Genomic DNA, 27,704 nt, shown 5'->3' with positions numbered 1-27,704 from the left:
ATAGATTTCCAAGTATAATTTCTTGTTCTTTTTAGTGGCAACTACTTTCCTATTATATTTTAATGAGTTATAATGCATAAGGCACTTAGAATACTGACTGGCACATGGAAAGCACTGTTTGTGCAAGTGTTGGCTATAAATAGAAGATAGGAGTGGCAAAGCATTTTCTGTCCTAGCAGTATGCCAGCAGGTACTGCTTATTCTTAAACAAATTCAGAATTATAGGTAAGCCTCATGATAAGAGTCCTACATTTGAATTGTATAGAAATTGTATGAATTGTATAGAAATATATATTAAGTTTTGATAATTCACTTCAAAAAGCATTTTCTACATTCCAATTATAGGTTTTATTGGTGCTTTGAAAATATGATTTAATATACAAAAATATTTTTATTCAAAGCAGTATATTAATAAAATGAAAAATATTGTACTTGCTTCTTCAGGTGAGATTTAATCATTTGGAGGGAACCATGACTAATAAAGTAGCTTACAGACATAGAATATGTTGCCCTGTATTCAATGCCAAATAGTAATACCTCACATTTATATAACATGAACAATTTACATAGTCCTGTCACATGCCTCATTACATGTAGTTCTGTAACAGTCCTGAGAAGTAGATTAAACAAGTATTATAGTTTCCATTTTGCAAATGAAGAAACCAAAGCATTTAAAATGTTTAGTACTCACGCTAACTTAAACAGTAGATTTAAGGAGCCAGATCTTCTTCTGTCCGATACTCTTTCCACTATAAAACTGTAAACCATTGTTTCCTTAAAAAATACAATAAAATAAGCCACAAGCAATATGACCTGTTAGCGGAAGCCAGAATCAGCAGACAGATTCTGGCCTCTAATCTATAGCAATACCACCAGGACTGAGGAAGGTAACCTGCCCACCCCCACCCCCCCGGCTCACCCTCCAGTCCCAAGACCCAAAAGCACACTTGGACACAGGTCAGCTTCAGATGCGGCCTGGTTTGATGACTTTTTTCCATCTTCACATCATCTCGAAAATTTAGCTTGCTAGAGATGTCATTAAATACGGGGATTGGGAAAGAGGGGTGAAATCTGAGCCAGGATTTGTATACCTACAGTAGAGAACATGGTCTAGGCAGGTAAAAAACTTGAGACAGTGAACAGAGCCAGAAACAACTGGGCATGGTGCTTTCAAATAATTGCATATATGTTCACATTTAAATTAGAATCTTCTTATAGGTATGGGAAAATAATGTACCAGAATACTTTCCAAAGTCTCTTCCTAAAGTAATTGGAGAAAACCTCAACAAGATTTTGGAAGTCAGACTCACTGTCTCTTTCTTCTACCCACATTTGCTCTCTTGTTCACCAAACTACTGAGAAATGGACTGATTTCATTGGCTGAGAGAAGTGTGGGCATCGGGAAATTTGGAACTTGACTCCTCCCCCGCCATGTTGTCAACTAATTCAAGCTAGTACCATGAGAAACACCCTTTTAAAAAGTTCTTAGAAATGAGTTCTACCAACACAACCATCTAGGGGGGTTCAACTCACTTCATTTAGTTTCACAAAAGGCTAAGATATATATTGTGGCTGTTCGTTGCTTACCAAAATAAAGTTCAGATTCCTTGATCTGACACTCAGGGGTTTTAATGGTCAAATTTTACCTTATTTTCCTTATCCCCCATCTTATTTACCCATTCTTCATTTTCACAAAACAGTTTTCCTCTTCCCCATGTGCATTCTGCACTAGGCTGCCTTCGTGCTTTGGTTGGATCTCTCTCATACCCGCCGCAGCTAAATCTCCTTTCCCCTTCAAGGCCCAGTTACACTTACTGCCACTTCCTCCACCCAGCTTTCCCTCTCCTCCTCTGTGTGAGTTTCATAGTCCTTTGTCAAGACCTCACTTATATTATGTTATTGTATGTTAATATTATATTATCTTTTATTTTATTAATTATATTGCCTTATCCCTTTTCTAGCCATTATGCTCCTCAGCACTGGGAACTCTCTTTGTTTTCCTCACCCCCATGATAATAGTGCCCCCTCTCCCCCATGACTGTATGCAGTGTAATAGAATAGAGAATGCATGGGCTTTGAAGTCTGGCAGCTTGATTTCAAATCCTTGCTCTATTTTTTATTAGCCATATAACCTTGGGCAAGACACTTAACCTCTCTGAACCCGTTTCCTCACGCATCACACGGAGATGATAATACCCCTTCTGTTGTGACAGAACTCTGGCAGAAAGCAGGCCCAGAGTTCCTAAAGTTCTATCTCAGACATGCTAAGCCCTGAAAAATGGTGCTGGTGCTGGTGGCAGTGGTTGTGCTTGTATTTCAGAAGCCACTTTATTGCTTCACTTTCCTCAGCCATACAGGGGATGTAAAGAACTCGCTGAATACCACACGTGCAAGTATTTAAGGACTGTTTTGTACTGGTTTGTAAACTCTTACAATTGCTTGGAGAAAAGTACCTCATGGGTATACTACAAAATAATAGAACCCACCTTAGTACTATTATTGTAGAAATGCAGGTATTTTGCAGTGTTTAATTTGCTAGAGTTATCGTAGCCATAGCAATTCTTTCTTTAGTATTTTCCCTTATTGGTTTTAAGAAATATTATAATCTTGAAGAATTTTATGTTATTTTTCTCACTGCTACAACACAGAATATATAATTAGTAGTTGTCACATTTAGAATGACAGGGCAACGTGGGAGTGTTGTCCCACATTGGCCATCAAATGACAAGGACTGTGGGTCACACCATCTGGAGAAGTACAAAGTGTGCGCTGCGGCGGAGGGACCTGAGGGCGCCTTTGGTCAGCCTCGGTGTCGGTCCTGAGGTCCGTGTGGGCGGGGGCAGGTAAATAGGGACTGGAGCAAACACTGCAGCTCATAGGCAAAAAGCTGGGTGCCCCAGAAAAAAAGCTATTCGTGTCCCCCATTAATTTTCAACAATCATTTATATATTGTAATTCTTTTTCATAATCACTATTAAGATGAATGGCAAAGTGCCTGATAAAAAGAGTATTAGATAGGTTCCATATAATTTATTATATAAATAAATATTATATTAAAAGGTAAGTCAAGCCCAATTTAAACCGAATTAATGATTAGTGTTCAGAACCTGTCTTTACTGATCCAAATTCTCTTTATCACTAAGTTTTTTAGATAAGTTCACTTGAATTGACTTGAATTGGTTTCTAATATAATACTTTGTCTTAACTAATTTGTGAGCTATTATGACTGTAAGATATTACCAACATGACTTCTATTTGAAGTATAAACTTAACAATGTAACTCTGAAAAAAAGATAAAATTTTGAATTTGGATGGGATAAAGCTTTAAACATAAGATTTTCAAAATTTCTAATATCCTAAGGGAAAATGACAAAAGTGAAAATTAAGAAAATTCCTAATTAGAGAATTAAATTCATATTGGGGATTCATTGCCATTTTATAAATGTCACACTGTACTATAAACATATGTAATTTCAGAGTGACTATTAGGTCGTAATGAAATATCTGTAGTGATGATGCACTGCAAAAAGAAAGCACGCGTAGTAGTGTACAGAGACAGGAAACAATACCGAGTTGTCAGAAAACCTGGCTTCCTATATTTCCAGTGTAGCACAATGATTTAACCTTTCTGCATCCGTTTTTGGTTTTGTTTTTGTTTTGTCTGTAAAATAGCCAGCCATTGCTGCCCAAAAACTTCTTAGTATTAATATTCTGTATAGTAACAAGCTTCCCCTTCCGGAAGTGGCAGAGAAAATACAGTTTAAAATCAGTGAGTGTTTTTATAGTTTATATTCTAAAAAATACAATTTGAAAATCTGGGTAAATTTAGCTATATTCTAACTTGTTAATTTCACATTTTTCAAATCAGCTAAGATAAAAAGAGGAAAACATTTGGTTGCTTTATTTTGAGAATTTTTAAGCCCTAAAATAACAGGAAGCAATGAAACTAGGATGAATAACCAGAAAAGCAAAAGAAAAACTTCATGAAAATGTAGACTGATTTCCACTTAATCAAGGTCAATGTTGAAGCATACTCTAATAATTATGGTTCAATGTTCAAGAATATTGCAGGTAGTCCCTAAATCATGTAACTGCTTTTGACTAATTTTTATGAAACTCTAGAGGCTTATTTTGACCACCAGGTGGAGCCAGTATTTTTCAATTTGTAGAATAAAAAATATGCTGAAAATAAAAATTGGTTAAATGAAATGAATAAATTGTCGATTTCCTATTTTAGTTCAGAGTACAGAAAAAAATAAACTTTTAGGCTAAACTTCTGCATAGTCTTTGTAAATGTGCATATAGACACCTTCATAAAACAATATCTTTATTATGAATAAATTTTCATTTGGGCTCTGTCATTGGCTAGAGAGAGTTTTCTTCTTATCCACTTTTTAAAGATATAATCTAAGCAACTTTCAATTATCTTTAAAATAAAATTAGTACAGATTCAACCTCTAGTCACTTAATAAATGTTATGGATTATAATTACAAAAGAATAATAATAAAGAATATACCATATGAAGACCCTCATTTCAGTGTCACAGAATATTCTCATTATCATTTCCACGAAGTACTTCTTTAATAAAACAAAGAAAGAGCCAGCCTTTCTGCCCTGGGGTGGGGGGTTGGAGGGAGTGTGTAGTTAATCCCCAGGAGCTCCTCAACAAGATGGTTAAAGCCTTGGTGAACGGCTGCCGCTGTGACAGGGATTCTACCCAAACACTCAGTGCTGAGGGGCTTTATTCAGGGGCACCTGCCGTAGAGGTGACTTTTCCTACTTCTCTCATCTCTATGTAGTAAGTGTCAGAAATCATTTCATCCCTTACAATTCAACTTAATTGGACAACTATGGATTGAAAACGCATTTGTATGCTAGGGGCCCTAGACCCCTACAAGTGCCTGAAGGAGCCGCTTCACCTAGCAAGAGTAATTAGGTGCTATGGGCACTGTGGTAATCTAAGACCTATCTAAGATGCAGAAATGGTCAGTCTGATCATTTGTCCATTTAGTTACTGTTTATTGAGGACACACTGTATGCAAGGCATATGCCAGGCCACAGACAGGGTCCAGTTTCTGTCATACGGGCTTATAGCTCAGGGGACAATACCACCAAGAGGCAGTTATAAATACAGTGTGTTTAGGAGCTACAGAGTGTTTAAAGTTTCAAATAAGGGGAAAATATCATTAATTAAAGAGAATCAAGAAAAAGCCATAAAGGATTCTTCCTAGGTGGAAATCACTTATGTTAAAGCACTATCCGTTTATTATGGTCTGGGAGGCGTCTAGGACCTTTTTCAGTAGGATTTTATTTCATCAGGACACATCCAGTTGATGACCTGATACCTTTTTATGTCATATTTAAATATCTTCCTCTCAGTTTTCTTGTGTCTCAAATAAGAAGGAAAAAACCAAGCTCATTAAGAGATTGTACATTAGAACCACACTGCATGTGTTTATATTCTCATATTTATAATCTGAGATAAATTCTTTAACCTCTACTGCCTTAGCTCCCACTGCAAAATGGGACTAATGATATGCCTTCCTCGTGGGGTTGTTGGTTATGAGGATTAAACATGTAATGCAGGTTCTACTGTCTGGCACCTAGTGAGTACTTAAAATGTTAGGTATCATGGTTGCCATTTTCAAATCTAGTACTTTTCCTGGAATTAATTTAAGATCTGGTGTAAATAAAATTTCATAAAAGCACACTTTGTAGCTTCCAGAAAGTATGATGAAATATAACTAGACAGGTTTCTATATTCTTTTTTTAATTATTCTTTATTTATCCTCACCTGAGGACATTTCTTCATTGTTTTTAGAGAGAGAGGAAGGGAGAGAAAGAGCAAGAGAGAGGGAAACATCATTGTGAAAGAGAAACATTGATTGGTTGCCTTCTTCTACATGCCCCATCTGGGAATCAAACCCACAACCTGGGTATGTGCCCTGACTAGGGATCAAACCTGCAACTTTTCAGTCTATGGAATGATGCTCCAACCAATTGAGCCATACCAGCCTGTGCTTCTATAGCCTTTAAAGTCCATCCCTTTTGTTTTCAAATACTGTTTACTATCATTCACATCACCTGTATTTATATAAAAGTTTTTATTTAGCCCTGGCTGGCGTAGCTCAGTGGATTGAGCGTGGGCTGCGAACCAGGCATCGCAGGTTCGATTCCCAGTCGGGGCACATGCTTAGTTTGCAGGCCATGGCTCCCAGCAACCACAAATTGGTGTTTCTTTCTCTCTCTCTCTCTCTCTCTCTCTCTCTCTCTCTCTCTCTCTCTCTCTCTCTCTTCCCTCTCTTCCCTCTCTTCCCTCTCTAAAAAATAATAAATAAAACCTTAAAAAAAATAAAATAAAATCTTTTTTAAAAAGTTTTAATTTAAATAGGAATTTTTTTTAAATTTCTTTGAAGTAGTGAATCCAGATAACTAAAACATCTTTCATAAGCAGCATTACTGACAGTTTCTGATACATAATCATTTAATAAACTTTTTCCTAAAAATGAATAAATGTGAAGCTGCTTGTCTCTGTCACTCCCAGAGCTCTGGTACTGAGATAGTAGTGGGTATAAGCCCTCTGATGCATGAAGTAAGATTTGTAGATGGATACCACTGGTTTATAAGCTAAGTAACCTATAACTGAGTAGTCACCCCCCCTTTATGCTCAGAACAAAAAGGTTTTATAGTGAAGAGATTCAAGTGGAGCAAATATTAAGTTTCTGACTAATTTTTAGAGAAGGGGTTAGAAGCATTCTTTATAACATACAAGGACAAAAAGTCTTTCTACAAATTGTCACCTAAACTAAGAGTTAGGACACAGGTTTTAGCCCAGGCACTACCTCTAATCCACATGGGACACTAGCTAAGTAACCTCATTTACCTGGACTTTGGTGACCTCACCTTTCAATTGAAAAGTCAGATTAGAAGACCCCCCAGGTTAGCTCTGGTGCCCCAGTAAACTGACACTCTAGTAGTGAATTAGTGGTTATATGGTGTTGGATATTCTCTTCACCAGGCCTTTGCATGAAGATCACCTAATTTTATCTCAGAAAAAGCTAAGATATTTTTTAAATTTTATTCCAACATTAAAAATGTAGGGCAGCTTTAAGCCCTCTTAAAAAGGCTGGTATTCTACTCATGAATCAGCAATTTGACACTTATAATCAGTAACTGATATCTTAACTATTTTTACATATGTTACACTCATTTTACCCTTTCAGTTACTTTCTAGATCAAAAACCCTGCATTAAAAATGTTTTGGGTATCATTCATAGCAGTTCTCAGAGTGCCAGGTATATGGTGAACACAGTAAATTTTATTTTCTGAATTGAAGTTTTAGTAGAAGATAGTAGGACACAGTGTGGGTCTTTAGTATCATGCAGACCTGGGCTGAAATCTCAGCCGTACTGTATTCTAATTGTGATTGAATTCTGTTTCCTCATTTCTAAAACAGGTTTGTAAATACTGTCTTCATGGATAATCAAAGCACCTTTGCTTGGCGCCTAACATATACTACATCCTGAGCAAAATTTTTCCCTGTTCTTCATTGCTATTTATTTAACATATGTTTTATAGAAATTACAGTTAATGACAAATAGTCATCATGCTACATCATTATAATTTATGAATTATCATCCAGTGTACATTGAGAGCACTCTGTACTTAGACAAACTGAATTTTTCAAATTCCTTGTGTAATTTACTAGCCAGTTTTATGTGACTAAAATTGTCCAGTCATTTATTCAATTTTTGTTTACTCAGAGGGATTCAAACACATGAGAAATAAATGTGCTACTTTCTGTTCTGGCAACATGGAGTGAGTTAACACAGAACCTCCTTCTCCTACAAATATACAGTAATGCTGGATAAAATGTGATATATCCCCATTTAAGTACCCAGCTAAGCTACAGAGCAAGAGAGAGAAGAAATTTCCTAGGTACCAAAAACAAAGAGGAAGCATTACCAGAGCTTTAAGTGGGCAAACTGGCACTGTAGTTGCCCAGAGGGATATTGGAACCAGATGTAGGCTCTAGTAGCTGGAAGCTGGGTTTTAACCTCACACTTGGACAGAGGTGTGGCCTTGGGTCAAAAGAGGTAGAAACTAGAAAAACTGTGTACCTGGTCAGGCAGGCCACAAAGAAGCTTGTCATTTTTCAGAACTATGTGAGAGGGGGGAAAAAAGTCTGACATAAAAAAATCAAAATCAAAACTCTAATAAATCTCTACCAGGCATGGCTGCAAAGTCTTAATGTATACTACCTGTGTGGTACAGAAATTCTAAGCCAAGATATTAACTTGGGGAAAAATGGCCCTGAACCCACAGAACCCCTTAGTTGCCTGGTAGAAACAAGTGGAGAAGTTCCTTGTAGAAATCTCTAAACAATCCTAGGTGCCTAGGATTCCCATGGAGCATAATGGAGATGCAGCTCTAGTGAAGATAAATTCACAATTAAAAGTTAGAAAGCACATAGAGAAATGACCACTCTAGGGAGAGAGTCAGAAGATATAACAGAAGGATCCCAAGAACAATCTGAAAAATACAATACAACAAGTGTGTTTTAAGTAATGTAAAAGATTTTTTAAGGAATAGAAATTATAGTAAAAGACTAAGACTATCAAATAGAATGGGTGAATTTGAAAAAGAACCAAATGGAAAATCTAGAAATTTTTTAAAAACATAATTATCAAAAGCAAAGACAGTTTATATCTCAAAAACTGGTTAGATACAAGTAAACGGAGAGTTAGAGAACTGAAATACAGAGCCAAGGACATTAGCTCAGAATATACTTCTGAGAAATGGAAACAGGAAAAGTGAATGTATTGTGAGTATTCATAGTTGATCACACATTTATAAACAGAAGGACTTTATACTAATATGGTATACCCATTAAGAAATAGAAGACTGGATCAGATTTTTTACACAGTTGAGTGTGTGCAGCAGACATTATTTCATTTGGTTGTGCATGCCATGTGAAGGTGTGGGATTAGTTCTCATGTGGCCCAGATGTAACCTTCGCAGGCTTAATCCTGGTATCACAGATGCATGTAACAAAAGACCAGACAACCTTGCAGCTGTTGTCAAGCTGTTTGCCTGTACATTTGGGGTAGAAATTAAAACAGGAGGAGGGAAAAGACATCCTGAAACCAGGCAATTAATTATCTCAGAAGACCAAGAAATAGAGAAGCCATTGTGAAATGGTTACCACAATCAAGCTAATTACTCTCGTATCACCTCATATAGTTAATTTGTGTATGTGAGGGGGTTTCAGTGGGAATACTTAGCATCAACTCCTTAGCAAATTTCAACTATACAATGCTATAGTATTAACTACAGTCACCTTACTGTACCCTAAACCTCCAGAACTCACCTGTCCCACACGATTATACTCATGTACCCTCTGACCAACATCAAAATCATGATATTAGGTAACCATAAAAAGATTACTTATTTCTTAGCTCACACATTTTTTTAACTAGAATATCTGTTGAAAAAATGGCTGCTTGTTAACACATACATTGCACATTAATACTATTCTTTAAACTAGGTGACAAAGAGGCAAACAATAAACCTGGACTTGAGTAGAAAGATTACTATCATTCTTGATTACATCTTGCTCATCTTGGTTTGCCAGTCAAAGATGAGAAGACATAGGTTATTTGTTTTGGGTTTGTTTTTTTGTTGTTGGTTTTTTTTTTTTTGTCACAAACTTTCATTAATACATGTACCTATAAGGTATTATATAATGTTAGTATAGGACTTGTGTGTTTGAAGCAAAACTGTATTATGTGAACCCAGATGTCAGTTAATCTTTATATGGAATTATTGCAGAATCAAATCCATACATTTGTTTTCTGATTTGTAATTTAGTGAAAATAATTTTTGCCTGCTTCTGGTAGTTGTCCTAAACTGACTGACTTGCTGGATATATGCATATAGTATGATGCCATCAAGCTGAAGTTATTTGTTGTTATAACTGTGGTTGTTTTCACTGGAGAACAAAACTGGCAAATCATTATTGAAAGAATGTATCTTATAAGGCAAGAGAATAATGTAAAATAGTATTGCTGAGTTTCAGGAATATCTTAAAAGTGACATAGGTGATTTTATAGTCAAATATAAGAACAACTACAATAGTACAGTATGTACTACGATAAAATATTACAGTATACAATAAAGATGTTCATAAAATTGGTCAATACGTTAACATCAGTCACTTTCTAATCTAGGAAATAGTTGTGAAGCTGGTGGAGTTTACTGGTTGGTTTTTAAATTAAATGGAGGAAAACCACAGAGCCTTTTTACCATTTATTCTAAGAATAATCTATTATTCTTCAGAGGAAGACACTGCTGTGGGTGGTGCTGTTGCAGAATACAGAAGAGAAAAGCAAAAGTATGAAGCTTTGAGGAAGCAGCAGCCAAAGAAGGGAACTTCCCGGGAAGACCAGGTAATTTCACAACCTAAATTTATATGTAATTTGTTATCTTTCAGTTGCCTTCAAGTGTTGTTATTGGAGCCTAATTTGATTATACGTCAGGGGAAGCACTACCTCTTAGCAGTGAAAAAGCATGTGTTTATAGGGTGGGGTGACAGGACCTTGGCCACTCATGCAGAGGTCCAGATGACAGAGTTCTTTCCAGACATCGGAGATGAAAAGCCTAAACCTTCCAGGTTTTAAACGTGTACTCCCGTATCAAGCACAGGAATCTTGTAAACCCACATGTTATCAGCTACTCGGGCAGAACCACTTTCTGAGTGAGTTTTATGAAATAGAGAAGAGGTGACTATAAATGATGAAGGGCTCTCTTCTGGCCAAGCATCTCACAAGCTGACTAGCCAGCTCCACCTGAAATTGTATAATACATTGCCTACAAATAATAAGGCAGCTGGTCTACCACTTGATTTCTATTGTAAGTAATATTACAAAGTTCTGCTTTTTGCGGGTAATTCCTGTATCTTGAAGTTAGTAATATGGGAAGATTGTAAGAAGTCAAGAATAAAAAGAGACAGGGAGCTAGCTGAACGATTTGGGAGTCCACCACGCACACCATGCAGCTCTCAGCACTCAGTAAATCTCCCTAGCTTTTCAAACACGAAAGGCCTTTCGTGTTTGAAAAGCTAGGGGGCAGACTGAAATCTTTTCTCTTTGGTGCTGATATCTGTCTATCTATCTATCTATCTATCTATCTATCTATCTATCTAATATAGAATATATATTATAAATGACACCTAATTACTGATAAAGAAAGCATCCATCAGTACTTAACATGAAAATAATCATAGGGAAAGTTCAACAAGAAGTCAAATATAATAAATTATAGTTGCAGATAACTAACTTGTACAGTTTTTAAAAGAAATGGAATATCCTTCTGACTGGTGTGTCTCAGTTGGTTGGGCTTTGTCCCGCAAAGCAAAAGGTCCCTGATTCAATCCCTGGTCAGGACACATGTCTGGGTTGCAGGTTCAGTTCCCCGTCAAGGCACATATGAGAAGCAACAGATTAATGTTTCTCTCTCACATCAGTGTTTCTCTCCCTTTCTTTCTCCCTCTCTTCCCCTCTGTCTAAAAAGAAATAAATAAAGTCTTAAGAAAAAAAAAGAAATGGAACATCAAATAAAATTAAGAAAAAGTACAGTATTAACTTGTGTTCATGGAGTCATGCTATAATCACTATACTACCAAAGGTGCTAAGCATCACTTTTATTCATGCATTCCTCTTTTTTCCCTCATAGCAAATAATTATTTAACAACCTACCATGCCCTGGTCATTGTAGCTCATTTGGTTGGGTGTCATCCTGCAAATTGAAGGGTCCCTGGTTTTGTTCCAGGTCAGGGCACGTGCTTGGGTTGCTGGTTTGATCTCCAGTTCAGCTCATGCAAGAGGCAACTGATTAATGTTTCTCTCTCACAACGATGTTTCTCTCTCTTTCTCCCTTCCTTCCCCTCTATCTAGATTCAATAAAGGAAAAAAATATAATCTGCCATGTACTACTCACTGTATTTGGTGATGATCAGGGTTGGACATATCCCTGCCCTGTCTGAGCTATCAGGGAAGAGAGCCGTTGAGCAAATACAGTAATACCAGTAAAAGGGGGTGAGCATTATGACAGCTTAGGTACAGAGAACTATGTAAAGGTGTAATACTAGGACTTAACATGTCCTAAGAATCTGGGGAGGCCTCCCAGAGAAAACGATTTGTCAGAGAAAACCCAGCAAGCACTGCAAGCTTTGAAGGTTGAACAGGATATGTGTGGCTAGATGGAGGAACAGCATAAGACAAGTCTTTGATCTCTTTGCAAAGAACTAGAAGATGTTAAGTATGACTGGAACAAAAATGAGGAAGAGAGAGATGGTGCTGGAGAAGTAAGCAGAAGCTAACTCATGCAAGGAAGGTATTTTTGAGCCTTAATATGGAGTTTAGAGTACCCTTCGGGCAGTGGGCAGCCATCAAAGGAAGGAGGTATAATGATCTCATTTGCAATTTGAGAAGATCCCTCCAACCTGGCTGCAGTCAGGAGAATAGACTGGACCCAGGGCAGGACTGGAGACTCGGAGGCCATCTGAGAGGCTCTTGTGTGTAGTTATGCTTGCACAACATCTCCCAAGGCAGGATCCCTTCAAATCAGCCTCTCCATGCTGGGAAGACTCTAGCTGTGCTGAAGAGCTGTGCTATTAGTGGTTGGCCATTCACCCTTCAGCTAAAGGCAGGGGACAAATTCCCCTCTGGATGCCAATCAGAAATGCCTCCATGCAGCTCCCATCTTCTTCACCCCATATTGTACCCCATCGTTTTTGTGATGTTTGCTTTTCTGCCTAGTGGGTTCTCTTGCCTTTAGAATGCAGCTAAAGAAAGCTCAATCTTGAGTGTAGGAGACGCTAAGCAAGGCCAAGAGGATGGTTTTTGTTTGTCACAGCCTCTGTCTTTGAGGAAATGCCAGTAGCATATTGACTGGCTCTGAAAACAGACCACCTTGCCACTTTCAACTCAAGAAAAAAGATCCAGGTCTAGTGTAATTTGCTAGGAAGTTTTAAAATTTCATTTCATTTCACTAAGAAGTCTCCTTTGTTTTCATTTTTATTTATGCCCTCAGAAAAGAGATTTCCAAGTGTACAAAAATCCGCCATTAAAAGTTGACAAGATTTACCTATACGTAAGAGACAGATGTGCATAGGAAGATATATGTTTACGTAATATAGATCTAAGTACATAAGCACATACACACAAAAAAACACATAAAATGCTTGAAGGATATACCAAAATATCAACAGTGGTTGTTCTGCGTAGTAGTATAATAGATATTTTTGTTTTGCTTCTCTTTACTTTCTAATAGTTCTACGATAAACCTTTTTCTTATTTTAAAGTAAATTAAATACAATAAAAGTTTATAAGCAAAAAAATTTGTTTTTATGAATAAGATTTAAAAACAAAGAATTCTTTATCAGTCAACATTGTTTGAAGAACTTAATCCTATAATTACTACCCTAGAAATGAGTCAAATATCTAAACCCTAACATACCAGGCAGCCCTTGGAATGCCTGTGAGGATCTTCTACAGGAATTTATAGTTTTTCTCGCAAACTCATCTCACTCTGCATCATGGTAACATGCATATTTCCCGTTGTTGTCCGGGCATTAAATGTTGCAGAAACAGCCCTGGCTGGTGTAGCTCAGTGGATCGAACGCGGGCCCACAAACCAAAGGGTCCAGGTTCGATTCCCAGTCAGGGCACATGCCTGGGTTGCAGGCCAGGTCCCCAGTAGGGGGCATGCAAGAGGCAACCATACATTGATATTTCTCTCCCTCTCTCTCCTTCCCTTCCCCTCTCTCTAGAAGTAAATAAATAAAATCTTTTAAAAAATGTTACAGACCCTGGCTGGCATAGCTCAGTGGATTGAGCGCAGGCTGAGAATCAAAGTGTCGCAGGTTCGATTCCCAGTCAGAGTACATGCCTGGGTTGCAGACCATGACCCCCAGCAACCGCACATTGATGTTTCTCTCTCCCTCTCTCTTTCTCCCTCCCTCTCTCTCTCAAAATAAATAAATAAAATCTTGTTTAAAAATGTTATAGAAACATACAAGGCACATCTCACTAGCATTTGTTAGCAATAATTGCCTTTTTTCCTATTTTGTCAGCACCTGTCTTTATTGAGTTTAGGTTCTACACCAACAAAACCTACTTAATTTTCTCGTGAGCTGTGGTCTCAATGACAGTTGCTAGGGAAATTCTGGAGCCTAGCAGTTCACTGGAACTCCTTCTTGTACCTGTTATTTACAGGTTGAGCTATAACACAACTTTTTCCCTACAAAATCTATTTTAGCACTGAGTTCCATGTATCTGTGTTTTATTAGATACTTAGTTTTTATATATGTATAGTATTTAATCCATTTTCCTAATTATAAACTCTTTGAAGCTGCAGAATACAACTTTTTGCAAGCTTATGTTCTATGCTCACGTTCTGGAGCACACGGTTAGCGTGCAGCCGGGAGACAGCGTGGTCTCCGAGCTGTGAGCGCTCTGCATTTCCTCTCCCCCGAGAGAGGCGCAGGGGCCCAGTGAGACTCAGAGGAACGGTCCCCTTTTTAGAAAACATACTCCACTTGATATCTGTATCCTACTTTTTTCACTTAACAATAGAGTGTAATGCTTCATGTATACAATTTTTAATGAATGTAATGGCATAGTCATTACTTTTTACCAAAATGTGTGTAGACCTTTATTGATACACATCTCACGTTTCCATTTCCCACTCGAGTGACTGCTGCTGTAGTGCACGTCTTCTGTGTAAGCCATTTCCTGTGTTTTAGATTATTTTTCTGCATATGTTCCCAGGGTTGGAGTTATCGAAGCAAAGGGAATGATCCTCTGAAGTTTCTAGTACATATTGAGAGCTTTCTAAAGATACCACTTCATTTTACCCATCTTACAGCAGTTAATGTGTTCTGGTAATAAAAAAAATATTTATTTTGCCTTTCCCAACATTGATATGTTTACATTTTTAGAAAGTTGTTCAGTGAAAATACACTACTTGTTGGTGTTTTGTTTTTTATTTTACATGTCTTAATGAAGCACCACCCTGTCTTGTGGACATTAAAAAGTTAGCTATGGATAGTAAGCACGCATTTTAAAATTTAAATGTCTTCTATATAAGCAAATTTATGTTCCCCAAGTAAGAAAGTAGCCCTGTATCTCTGAGGTAAAATATCAGTGCGAATGCACAGAGGGTGATGTCAGGATTTGTGAATGTCAATCACTATTGCAGCTGGAAGGCAGTTCTACATTATTTCCCTTCAAAACTAAACATTTATTCAGGTAGGACATGTTTTTTCTAACTAATGTAAGTGTGTCTTCTAAAATTACATTTCTCCTTATCAGAAAATTTAGCAGTCTTATTCTTCTTTCAGACCCTTGCGCTGCTGAACCAGTTTAGATCAAAACTCACGCAAGCAATTGCTGAAACTCCTGAAAGTAACATTTCTGAAGTGGAAGTAGAAGACGATGAAGGATGGTAAGGGTACTGATTTCTGTGTATTCACTACGAACAACTAGGCTCAGAGCAGAGACACTACGCTGTTAGGGCATTTCCACTACATCATCCGGGGTGTTTTTCTCTTCAGACTAGACCTTCAGCCACACCCTCACTGTCACAGGGCCTCAGCACCCTTGACCTCACTTCCCTCGGGGAAGCGTGTATTGAGCATGTGGTGTGTTGCCAGCATTGCACTGGCCAGTGCAGAATCCACAAGAATTACATGACACTGCCCCTGCCTTAAATAACTTTCTAATATCATGGTCAAGATAAAACCCACATTAAACAACTAAAAAAATAGCCTTCAAAGGTTCTAAATCATTAATTTTTCATACTTTCTGACCAGTATTTCAGAGCTCAGTAATCCCTTTCATAATCGTACTAAGTTCCTCTTCAAATTTATGACCTACAGGATCCTAGCAATGCATGCATAATTAACTTATTTTTATCTTTGGATACTTTTCAGCTGCTTAAAACACTGATAAGAAATAAAGGAATTAATGACTTTATCCTGTGCTTAGCACTTTATCCTATATTGGCAAAATAAAAGAAAGAGTAAGAATTGTGCTTTTCCTTATCGCACTCACTCCTCTGCCTTTCGGTTGACTTCACAAGCAGTAGATTAGGCCTCCCCACACCTAACTGCCTCCGTCTCCCACTGCAGGCTGGCTGGGGCGCATCGCTGCGAGCAAGCCTGTGGGTCACCCCCACGCATGACTCACCCTTGGAGCCTCTAAATTGTCCCAGGTGCCATTACCCAAACCCAGAATCATAGCTCACTCCTCTCTGCCAAACAGTATCTCTCCCCTATTTCAAAACTCTGTTCAACACTCCCATCCTCCAGGAAGCCAGTCAGCAAGATTTGTTGAGCACTCACAAATCCAGAGGGTGGAGGAAAGAGGGCTGAGACACACATTAAAAAAAGACATAAAAACACTCATTAAGAAAACATTTAAGCAAGCAAGACTCGGCGACGATATATAACTTTAATCAAGAGGGCCAAGGGGATGATGGTTTGAATGGCATGAATCCTGCCTACCCTGGGACCCTAAAAGTCCTTGTGTATTTACCTATATACAGTTTCTGTGTGATCTGGGTTATGATGCCAGATTTTTTGTAAAACCCTGGGTCTCTCTTAATAGGTTTGTATTACTTACATATTTATTTATACTTAACTTCTAAGTTGCTTAAAGACAGAAGCTGGCTCCTCCCACAGTTCTGTGCCAAAGGCGAAGGCCCGGGAGCGTTGATGGGCCCGTAGAGATAAGTGCACACTGCACAGCGGGGAACTTCTGTTTTTTGTGTGACTGCACAGGTCTGGTTCTCTTCTGGATTCCTTGACTGCCTCAAAATATCTTTTAAATGCTTTGGATTCAGCCACCACACACACACACACACACACACACACACACACACACGCACACACAAATGTTTTACCAAGTCCTCATCCCCTTATTTTTGAGTCCGTACACATTTCTTAAGGAAATATGATCCATGTGTTTCTGATTCATTTACACTTAACTCTTCAAGAGGGTGTTTTGTAAGAGCAGCTTGATGCCCAATAAGTTTTTTTAACCTTTTTACAAGCCATTTAAGTCCATTTTTATTGAACAGGAAAGTCACCAACAAATTTAAACCCAGAAGTTCCATTTGAAACTCACAACCTATAGAACTCAAATTTACTTTCAACTCAGCAAGGACTTTTAACTCCCAAGGTTCTTCCTAGCCTCTTTGATTCAGTATTTTCTCATTCTGAATTCCTCATTAGCTTCAGGTATCAATTAGTGTTTTTAACAGTGTCGTTCTTGTTTTTGATGTGATTTCACAGTGCAATCACTATTCTAACATGCTCATTAAAAAATTAAACAAATGGGAAAACTGCTCTAGATAAGGGGAAAACTCACTGGTCAGTGATGTTGGCCAGTTCTTGGAGAACAAAAATAAGTGGTAAAGGGAAGGGAAATGTGTTGAAGGAACCATCACTATGTCTTCAGGGGGCTCATTTCTACTTTTAATTGCCGTTTCCTAAACAGAAAATCAGAACCATACACTATGTACCTGCACATTTTTTGGGTATTTGTTTATCTGACAACTCATAAAGTAACTTCAGTATCCAAGGCACTATACAGAACCATATTTGGTACCCAGGACCCTTATATAATGCCCTTTTATTGCAATATAGGCCATTGAAATGTTGTAACCTTATAACCAACAACATCATTTCTGTTCATAAATAAACCAGTTCAGCTTTATCAAATCTCTAGAGATTTAGATCATCTCTCATAAAGTATATCCCACTCAGAAAAGAAGTCTTATATTCGGAATGATCTATAGCAAATATTATGAGTGTATGGCATGTGCGTGTGTGTTATGCATAAATTACATGGCTCCCAGAGTATCTGGTAGGTCACGGTCGCCGCTCTTCTCAGAAGTGAAAGTCAGCCCGTGCTGTCCTGCCCTGTCAGGGTCTGTTATCTGAGGCAAAATGATTGCTTCTGAGACATTTTTATGTGTCCGCATGAGTGACCACACATTGAAGGATCATTTTCGTTTTCTGTCAAGATAGAAACCATTACCAATTTGTTATGTTTTCTTTTGCTTGGCGAATGGTTCTATTCACATTTTTGGCTGGGCTGCTGTATTGGCATGGTGTACAACAGACATTTGGGTACCATTCAGCAGCATTCTATTTTTTATGCAAAAAAAAAAAAAGGTGGGATGGGGAGAGAAAGAGAAGAAATACGACTCTATTATAAACACTATATATGGTGTTTGATAATTATTCCCAGATTTCACTGTCTAACAAGGCATTTAAAGAAGTGTTATTAGTAGGCCTAAGCTGAAATGCATGATAGAAACTTTTCACTCGACATTATTAGGATTCTCCCCTTCGTGGGGATATACACTGCCTATGCCTGGTGGCAGTGGCGGCACCAGATTCCAGCGTAGCAGCTCGGGTCTATTCGCCACTACATTCCTTCTCCCCACAGCATTACACCCTCGTATAGAATCCTTCTCGAGCATGGATTTTATAAAACCAATTAGATACATGGCTGGAGTCATCAGCCAAAGGATTCATATGACCATGTGGATGAAGTCCATATGTCATTTTGGGTTTGTTTAGATAAAACTTGGTTAGCTCCCAAAAAAGTTCTGAGAGAGCTGTGTCTGACAAGGCAGTGGAGAGACTTAAAAAAAGAAAGCCACCTGCTCCTTACGAAACAAAACCAGCATTCCAAGGAAAGGAGAAAAATTAAATCTATGCGACTATATTGCGATCCTGTGAACCTTATCTATTCACTACTATGTTCCATTAAAAATTGTTTCCAGATAGTTACATCTAAGATTAACCTAAAACTTTACAACAAATGTACATGAAAAATGGCACACAAGGGAGGTCTGTCTGCCTGCCTCCCTCTTCCTCTCCCTCTCTCCCCACCACCGCTCTCCACAGTACCTACAGTAGTCAGTTTTATGAGTCAGAAAAACACTAACAATTACATGGTTGCCTCCAGTAAACATTTTAACATTTTTATTATATAAGGAAAATATGTTTACTGTGGGAAACCAGAATACAGACTCCTCAAAAAAAAAGTAAGTAAAAATCACCTGTGATTAAAAACTCAATAATAAATACTATTAATTTATACATGTGTATACCCATCCAGATAGTTTTGTGCATAAACATATTTTAAGCAGAAATGAGATAATATAATGCCACAATTTTATAACTTGCATTGTCCCTCAGCAACATACGGTGAATATTTTTCTGTATCATACATAACTTTTTGATATAATTTTTAAACTTTTTATGGCCATGCACTGTTCCAAAGTATGATGAACCACAATGTACTTGATCAACTTCACATTGTTGGATATTCAGACTCTTTCCAGTTTTTTTCTTTTTTTATCATACACAACATTGTAATGAGCATGTTTGTATTTTTGTCATTACCATTTTCTGAAGATAAACTTCTGTAACTGGAATTCTTGGTCAGTGGGCATTCATGTTAGGCTTCTGCAGAGGATTTTCAAATTGCCCTCCCAAAATGTCCTTCCAGTTTATGCTCCCAAGTAAACATCATTTTATGAGTTGCTTCTAGGGCTATTAGTATCTCAAGACTTAATTAAGGTACTTTGCAGTGCTTAGTGAAAGAGTAACACCTTAGGAGAAATGCTTTTTTCTGTAAACTTTTAAAAAATACCAACAGTTTGATTTGCTTCTGTTTTAAATAAAACTGGTACAAATTTCAATGTGGCTCCTCTTCTCAAGATCCTCAGCTCTTGAGTAATCTTGTTCTTGGTTCTGAAAATCTCTTCTAAGATTTTTTGTAGGTGCCTTTTATCATATTGAGGAAGTTCCCTTCATCTTCTAGTATGGTGAGAGTTTATAACATGAATGATATTGAATTTTATGAAATACTATTGTGCACTAATATGATCATGTGCTTTTTCTTATTTGGCTATTAATAGGGTAATTACATTCATTGATTTTCAAATCTTGAATGGCCTTGAAGTCACATAATAAACCCCACGTGGTCATGGTGTATTTTCCTTTTTATTTTCACTGAATTAAAATTGCTAATTCTTTGTTGATGATCTCTCTGCCTGTGTTCATAAGAGCTACTGCTCTATCGTCTTCTGCTGCTGTTTTTGTCTGGTAGAGGTATCAGGTAAGGCTGGCCTCAAAAAAGGAGAGAAATGTTTCTGCTCTTCTATTTTCTGAAAAAAAAAAAAAATTGTATAAAACTGGGGTTATTTCTGCCTTAAATATTTGGTAGAATTTGCCATTGAAACCTGGAGATTACTTTTTCAGAAAAAAAAACATTTTTTTTTAAGATTTGTATTTATTTATTTTTAGAGAGGGAGAAAGAAAGGGAGAGGAACATCAATGTGTGGTTGCCTCTCACATGGCCCCCACTGGAGACCTAGCCTGCAACGCAGCCATGTGCCCTGACTGGGAATTGAACTAGCGACCCTTTGGTTCACAGTCCATGCTCAATCCACTGAGCTACACCAGTCAGGTGAAAAAAAATTAATATACTTTATTTTATAAAGTGTATTATAAACTTTATAAATACACTTTATGTTTAAAAATATAAATATATTTTTAAGTGCAGTTTTAGGTTCACAGCAAAACTGAGCAGAAAGTACAGGGTTCCCATATTCTGCCTGCTTGCATTCTTCCCATACACACGCAGCCATCCCAACTATCAACGTCCCACTCCAGAGTGGTACGTTATTACACATCATTATCACTCCACGTCTATGCATTAGTGCTCACCTTCCATGGTGGTGACAAATGTGTTCCATGTGTCTTCCATGTGTTTGGACAAATAGAAAATGAGATGTAGCCACCATTATAGTATCCTGCAGAATAGTTTCACCACCCTAAAAATTCTCTGTGCTCTGACTGTTCATTTCTCCCTCTCCCCTAACCCTGGCAACCACTGGTCCTTTCACTGTGTCTATAGTTTTCCCTTTTCCAGAATATCATATAGTTGGAATCATACACTATATAGCATTTTCAGATTATCCTCTTCCATTTAGTAGTGTGCATGTGAGTTTCCTCCATGTCTTTTTCATGACTGTGTAGTTTATTTCTTTTTAGCACTGAATAATACTTCATCATCTCAGTGCAGCAGAGTGTATCCGTTTACCTACTGGAGGACATCTTGTTTGCTTCCAGGTTTGGCAGTTATGAATAAAGCTGCTCTGAATGTTTGTGTAAACCTAAGTTTTTAGATAAATACCAAGGAGCACGATTGCTGTGTCATGTGTTTAGTTTTGTAAGAAACTGCCAAACTGTCTTCCAGAGTGGCTGTACCATTCTGTATCTCCACCAGCAATGAATGAGCCTTCCTGGTGCTCCCCATGCTCACTGGCATCCAGTGTTGTCAGTGTTACGGATGTTGCCCTTTCTAGTAATAGGTGTGTAGGGGTATCTCACTGTTGTTTTAATTTGTAATTTCCTAATGACCTGTGGTGTTGACCATGTTTCACATGACATTTGCCATCTGTATATCTACTTTGGTAAGGTGTCTGCTAAGGGTTTTTGTCCACTTTTTAATCAGGTTATTTATTTTCTTATTGTTGAGTTTCAAGTGTACTTTGTATATATGAGTATCAATCCTTTATCAGATGTCTTTTGTACATATGTTCTCCCAGTCTGTGGCTTGTCTTATTCTTTTGACATTGTTTTCTTTTTTTCTTTATTTTCTTGATGGTTTCATTCTTTTGTTTTTTAAATTTATTTTGTTTTAGTTTCAGGTAGACAGCATAGTGGTTAGACAATCATATACCTTACAAAGTGTTCCCCCTAATATTTCCAGTACCCCCCTGGCACCATACATAGTTATGACAACATTATTGACTGTATTCCCTGTACTGTACTTTATATCCCCGTGACTATTTTGTAACTGCCAACTCTACTTCTTAATCCCCTCACCTTTCTCACCCAGTCCTGTAACTGCCCTCCCCCACTTCTGGCACTGTTTTTCACAGAGCAGAAATTCTTAATTTTAATGAAGTCCAGCTTATCCATTGTTTCACTCAGACATTGTCCGCTTCGTGTTATCTGAAAAGTCATCACCATACCCAAGGTCATGTAGGTTTTCTCCTGTGTTATCATCTAGGAGTTTTATACTTCTGCATTTTATATTTATGTCTATGATCCATATTAAGGTAATTTTTGTGAAGGGTCTAAATACTGTGTCTAGATTCATTTGGGGGGCAGGGGGGTGTAGAACATTTCTTTTTCACAGACTTTTTTTTGACACATCTGCAGAAGTACTTTTATGTGAAATTTTATTTTTTTTTCTTTTAAAACCATTGGTTAAGTATCTTTTTAACCAATTATAAATTATTCAGCCCTTACTAGTGTGGCTCAGTGGATTGAGTGCTAGCCTGTGAACCAAAGGGTTGCCAGTTCAATTCCCAGCCAGGGCACATGACTGGGTTGCAGGCCAGGTCCCCAGTGGGGGTACAAGAGGCAACCACACATTGATGTTTTTCTTCCTCTCTTTCTCCCTCCCTTCCCTTCTCTCCAAAAAAATAAATAAATAAAATATTTTTTAAAAAATAAGTTATTTAGATTAATTAATACAATTATATAAAATAAATGAGTAGAAGTCACTTATACCTGACTTTAAATTAAATATTCATCTTTTTTATGCCTTTTTTACTCTTACTCTTCTACCAATAGTAAGAGATGCTGGTGGTTCTGGATCTCACCAATTCATTCTTGAAGCAAATATTTGCATATGCTATACAGTTGACCTTTGGACAGCTTGGGTTTGAACTGCAAGAGCCCACTTATATGCAATCTCTTTTTTCAGTAGTACAGTCAGCCCTTTTCATTTGCATCCTCAGCTTTAACCAACCATGAATTGAAACAGTAGTTTTGCATTGCCAACTGCGGTGTCCAAACCATGGATTCCCAACCATGAATCAAAAACACTGCCTTTGCTCTCAGGTCGGTTGAATTCACAAACGCAAAGGTCCAACCGTAATTAAGTGTGAGGGAGTCCAAAGTTACACAGATTTGTTGGCACCCTAACCAACCCTCTTGGCGTTGTTCTAGGGTCAACTGTATTTCAGGCAGCCTGTTGGGACCTTTATGCTGCTTTATGCTGTCTTCTCTCATTACCCCTCGTAAGAACCTCTTGGAGTCCACAGGTTAGGGGCTATCTGTGGTGGATTTGTTTCTTGTACTTCCATCAGATAATTGATATTACTTCCATTCTATAGGTGAGGAAACTAAGGCTCAAAGAAATTAGGTTATTTGTCCAAGATCACACATTAGTGAATGGTGAGATTGTGGATCACACATAAAAGCCCATGATGCTTCCAGAACACCAGCTTCTACAAACAGTGATTTCATTGTGAAGTAATAATCAGTGGGATAAGAAAAAAATTTCATCTTGACTTTCAGAGCCCTTTGATTCTAAATAATATGTCTTCTGGAGCTGGTTACAGCATTTGTCACCCATTCTCATCTTTGGAATGCCTTCCACATTCCTTTAAAGAAATGCATCATCACGTAGGCTTTCTGTAATCCCACATATCAAATTATCTCCTATTTATACTGTGGGTGGTTGAATCAGACTGCCTGGGTTCAAATCCCTGCTCTGACAATGACTGCTAAGTGACCTGAGCAAGCAATGTCTCCTGCAAGATGCACTTTCTTCACCTGTAGCAAACCTACTTCAGAGTTATTGTTAGAATGAAGGGAGATGATTCATGTAATGTAGTCAATACGGTGCCTGATTCGGCAGAGGTGCTCAGGAAATATTAAGTGTAAGAAAGGGAGGAGGGTGCACAGGACTGGGGTCTGTTGGTACAGCCTGGCAAATTACTCAAGCAGCACAAACTAAACGTTCTAAATTGAATTGGCAGAATGTCAGTTACACAGCCCTCTCATAACAACCTCAAAGAAAACTACATATAACGAAAAGGTGAATGGTAAATTACTTCAGATAGGTTATCTGTGACCTAGAAGAAATGTAGAAATATACATTAAATTTGCTAATGCTCAGTGGTTCTATTTTAAAACTTGTTGAGAAAAAGAAAAAGTATAGTTAAAACAAGCTGTTCCACTCAGTGGAGATTATAAAATGCCAAGGCTTGCAGAATTTAGTGAATATAAATTTAGCAATCATGTAGAAAGAGGAGAATGGTCAAGATTACCTTTTCTATGCTGGGTCTATACCATCATAAATTTTGGACTCTCTCCAGAATCTTTTTTGTTTTTTTCTTTTTAGCAGACAGCATTTTGGAACAGATAAAAGCTAAGTAAGCACAAGTGGTTTATTTCTATTGGAAAGAAAATGTAAAGAGCAAGGGTCCTTGGGATTAGCACGTATAATAAAAAGTCATTTCACAGTGGTAGTTCCAGATAACAACCAAGCTAGCATAAAATGAAAGTTTCCGTTATATAGGCAGTCAAGAAATTATCAACAGGCACTCTGGTACTTTAACTAAATCTGAAAGTTAAATGCCTCAAACAGGATAGAAAAACCAAAGTAGTAAGAAGATGCATAACTTGTATGTAGTTGTTTGTATTTCTTTAAAGGCAGTTTTAAACAATGTGTCATTTTATGTTTGCAAGTTATTACATGAAGTTAATACTAATAGTCATTTATTTTTCAAATAACCTAATTTCTGTTTATGTGTTCAATATATAAAACATTTAAATAAGGACAGAAAAGAAAAATACTAATAATTTTATATCCCACAAATAATCATTATTAAAGGCTTTTAATCCATCCTCGTATATTTATATATATATACTTTTTCCTAAAATGGAAAAATTCATCCAATTTTTTATGATAAACCTTCATCCATGAGTAAGCCAGTAATTAAATTACTTTGCAAATTCACTGTTACTTTGTTGGGCTGAAGGAAATAAAACAGCTGAGTCGTGTGGGGTTGGTTTTTTTTGTTTTTTTTTGTTTTCATTTTTTTCCTTTGTAATTTAAATATAAGAAAATACAGTTTATATCTGTTTACTTTGATGAATTTTGACAGTTGTACACATTCACATAAACACCACCAATCCAAGGTATAGAATACTTGCATTGCCCAGAAGGACCCCTCCAGCCAGTCCCCTGTCCCCAGCCACTCTGACTTCTGTCCGCTCAGGTTTCCCTTTGATGACATTCTTCTAGATTGCATTCCAGAAAGTAGGATCACTTGTACCTGTACCAGCAGTGAATGAAGTTGCTAGTTGCTCCTTCCTGTAGGTCTTATGTAGTATGTATGTGTTATAATGTATCACAGATAACAGGTATAGTTATACTAATCTCTGCCAGTTTCTGTCTTGCATTTTGTGTTTCTTTGTTTACTGGCAAAGTTGAACTTTTAAAATGTGTTAATCAACTGTTTATATTGTATTATGTGGTTGTGATTGTTAATTGTACAGCCTAATGATTATTTATCTCTTCTTGATTTACAAAAGCTCTTAAATATTAAGGATATTATTTTTTTGTTTTGAATAGTTTTACAATTTGTCATTGCCTTACAGTTTTTCTGGAGTTTTTTGTTTTGTTTTGTTTTGTTTTTAACATGGAGTTTTAAGTTTGCATTGCCAAATCTGGCGATCTTTTTCTTCATGTTTTCTGCCCAGTGTCATTCTTCAGGTCTTCTTAATCCCAGGATTGTATAAATACCTAGTTATATCTTCCCCTGGTATTTTTATGGCTTTGTTTTTCTTTTATTTTGACATCTTTAATCCACATGGAATTGATTTGCTGTATTATATTATGTTAATATTATAACTTTTTTTCTAAATTGCTAACCACAAGTGAATAATCTTGTTTCCCCACTAATATTAAATGTATCCTTTAGCATAGAGTAAGGCCTTATATATTTTTTTTGGTCAGTTTTATTATCCTACTTGGATTTTCTGTCTATTCCTGGGTCAATACCTCACTGCTAAATTATTGTAGCAATATAATACTATATAGTATCTAGTAAACAATTTGAACCTTTATTGTTCAATATGTATTTTTCCTTTAAAAGCTTAAGCAGCTGGATAATGTGCTATAATTATTTTTTGTTAGTTAACCACACCTGGAAAAAGCTTAGACAATTGACCATGGAATCAATAAAAAGGCCCCATTATTTAACAGGTGGCTGCTACCTGAATTACGGCCCTAGTGCCAAAAAGGAAATAATCAGTCTTTAGACAAACCCCCTACCTTCAAAGTGATGGAAAAGATCACGTGTGGAAAATAAGTAGCATGAGGAATAAAAAAGAACGGAATCAAGGATATTTGATTGCCATTTTCTGTTATAAGTATATAACTGTTTATGAGACGTGTGATCAGATTTTTTTCCATTTCTCTGGTACTGAACAACAGCACAAAGGATTAACAAAGTCATCAACCTCTTACAAAAGTAAGACAACCTGTTACTTTTATTTTTATTTGATGCTAATCTCCAGGACATCTAAGATGGCTACATATAAATACAAACCACAAAATTCTTTTCCAAAGACATTAATTAGTAATCTTTCTACTGCCCACCATTTTGAATTACTAATATCTCTTCCCCTTTCTGGTATTAGTGCAAATAAGTTAAATGTAATAATATTGTTCTGTTCCTTGTATGCAGATAATTCAGACACCCATGACAGGTAAAATATTGGGCTTGAGCTATTTTTTAGTAGAAATAAAAGTTATAGTAAGAAGCTACCTTTTACTGAACATTTACAAAGCACAAGTCAATCTTTTTTAAACCTGTAAGCTACATATTGTTTTTATACCAAAATTACATGGCAAGAACCAGAGGCACAGAAAGGTTAAGTAACTTAGGTCAAGATGTAGGAGTTATAGAACTCAGAAATATTCAATCATGCTAGGCCCAAAAGCTTAATTCTGTTTGTTTTTTGAAGACATTATCTCTTGTGATTTTGTACTGCAGCAATGTCTCTAACTGAGCTAGCATGTATATTTTTCATATTTTCAGATAAAGTAGCACTGTTGATGTTTCCAACTACAGTAATCATGCCGAACAAGTGGCTGCAGGACTTTCTTGACTCTTGGTCAAAAATTGTGTGACCCTCTTTAAATTACAGAAGATATTAAGTCCATATCCCTAATATTATAATCCTTGTATTACTTGAAGAATTCAAAATCAAAAAGTTATGTAAAAGTTTGCCTAACTTGAACAAGAAATTCCTGTCACACGTACTTGTCATTTTTCATAGAAATGTAAATGGAGTGCTGCGGAGTGTGTGTGGGATTTGGAGTCAGGCCTGAGTGTGAGTCCCAGCTTCGACGAGTACGAGCTGTGTGATCTCGGGCAAGTCATACAGCCTTTCCACCCTGTTCTTTAACGTGTAAACTGGGGGTGATAACAGTACCTTTCTGGTAGGTTAGTTGTGGGTTAAATGAGGTGCTATTTTTAAAGGATTTAGCAGGATGTCTGGGAACGATTAGTGCTCAATAAATGTTTTGCTGTTTTCATGTGATCATTGATATTTTTAAGAATTTATTTCTCTAGATTTGACTCCTATCAGTAAAGCCATCAACATGATCACTGGAGCTTCTACTCTTTCTGTAACATTTGACAGTTCTTGTGACCTTTTCTTAGTTAAGGCATAATGAGTTGCAATGGTTAACATTAGTTTCTGTTGTAATTCTTAACATTCTGAAATAAAATAAATTTGAGA

At 37.0% G+C, this 27,704-nt stretch overlaps 1 protein-coding gene across 1 annotated transcript in view; it reads left to right on the top strand.

Moving 5' to 3' along the window:
- Nucleotides 1-27,704, top strand: part of CWC27 (CWC27 spliceosome associated cyclophilin) — a 171,898-nt gene that overhangs the window by 137,211 nt on the left and 6,983 nt on the right. Inside the window, exons 12-13 of the mRNA XM_045848415.1 lie at nucleotides 10,340-10,449; nucleotides 15,405-15,508. Coding sequence (XP_045704371.1) covers nucleotides 10,340-10,449; nucleotides 15,405-15,508 — 214 coding nt within the window. The remainder of the gene's footprint in view (nucleotides 1-10,339; nucleotides 10,450-15,404; nucleotides 15,509-27,704) is intronic.

This window comes from Phyllostomus hastatus, unplaced genomic scaffold (genome assembly GCF_019186645.2).
Source record: "Phyllostomus hastatus isolate PE091 unplaced genomic scaffold, TTU_PhHast_1.1 phas_contig_58, whole genome shotgun sequence".
Lineage (NCBI taxonomy): Eukaryota > Metazoa > Chordata > Mammalia > Chiroptera > Phyllostomidae > Phyllostomus > Phyllostomus hastatus.
This window is presented reverse-complemented; position numbering and strand designations above follow the sequence as displayed.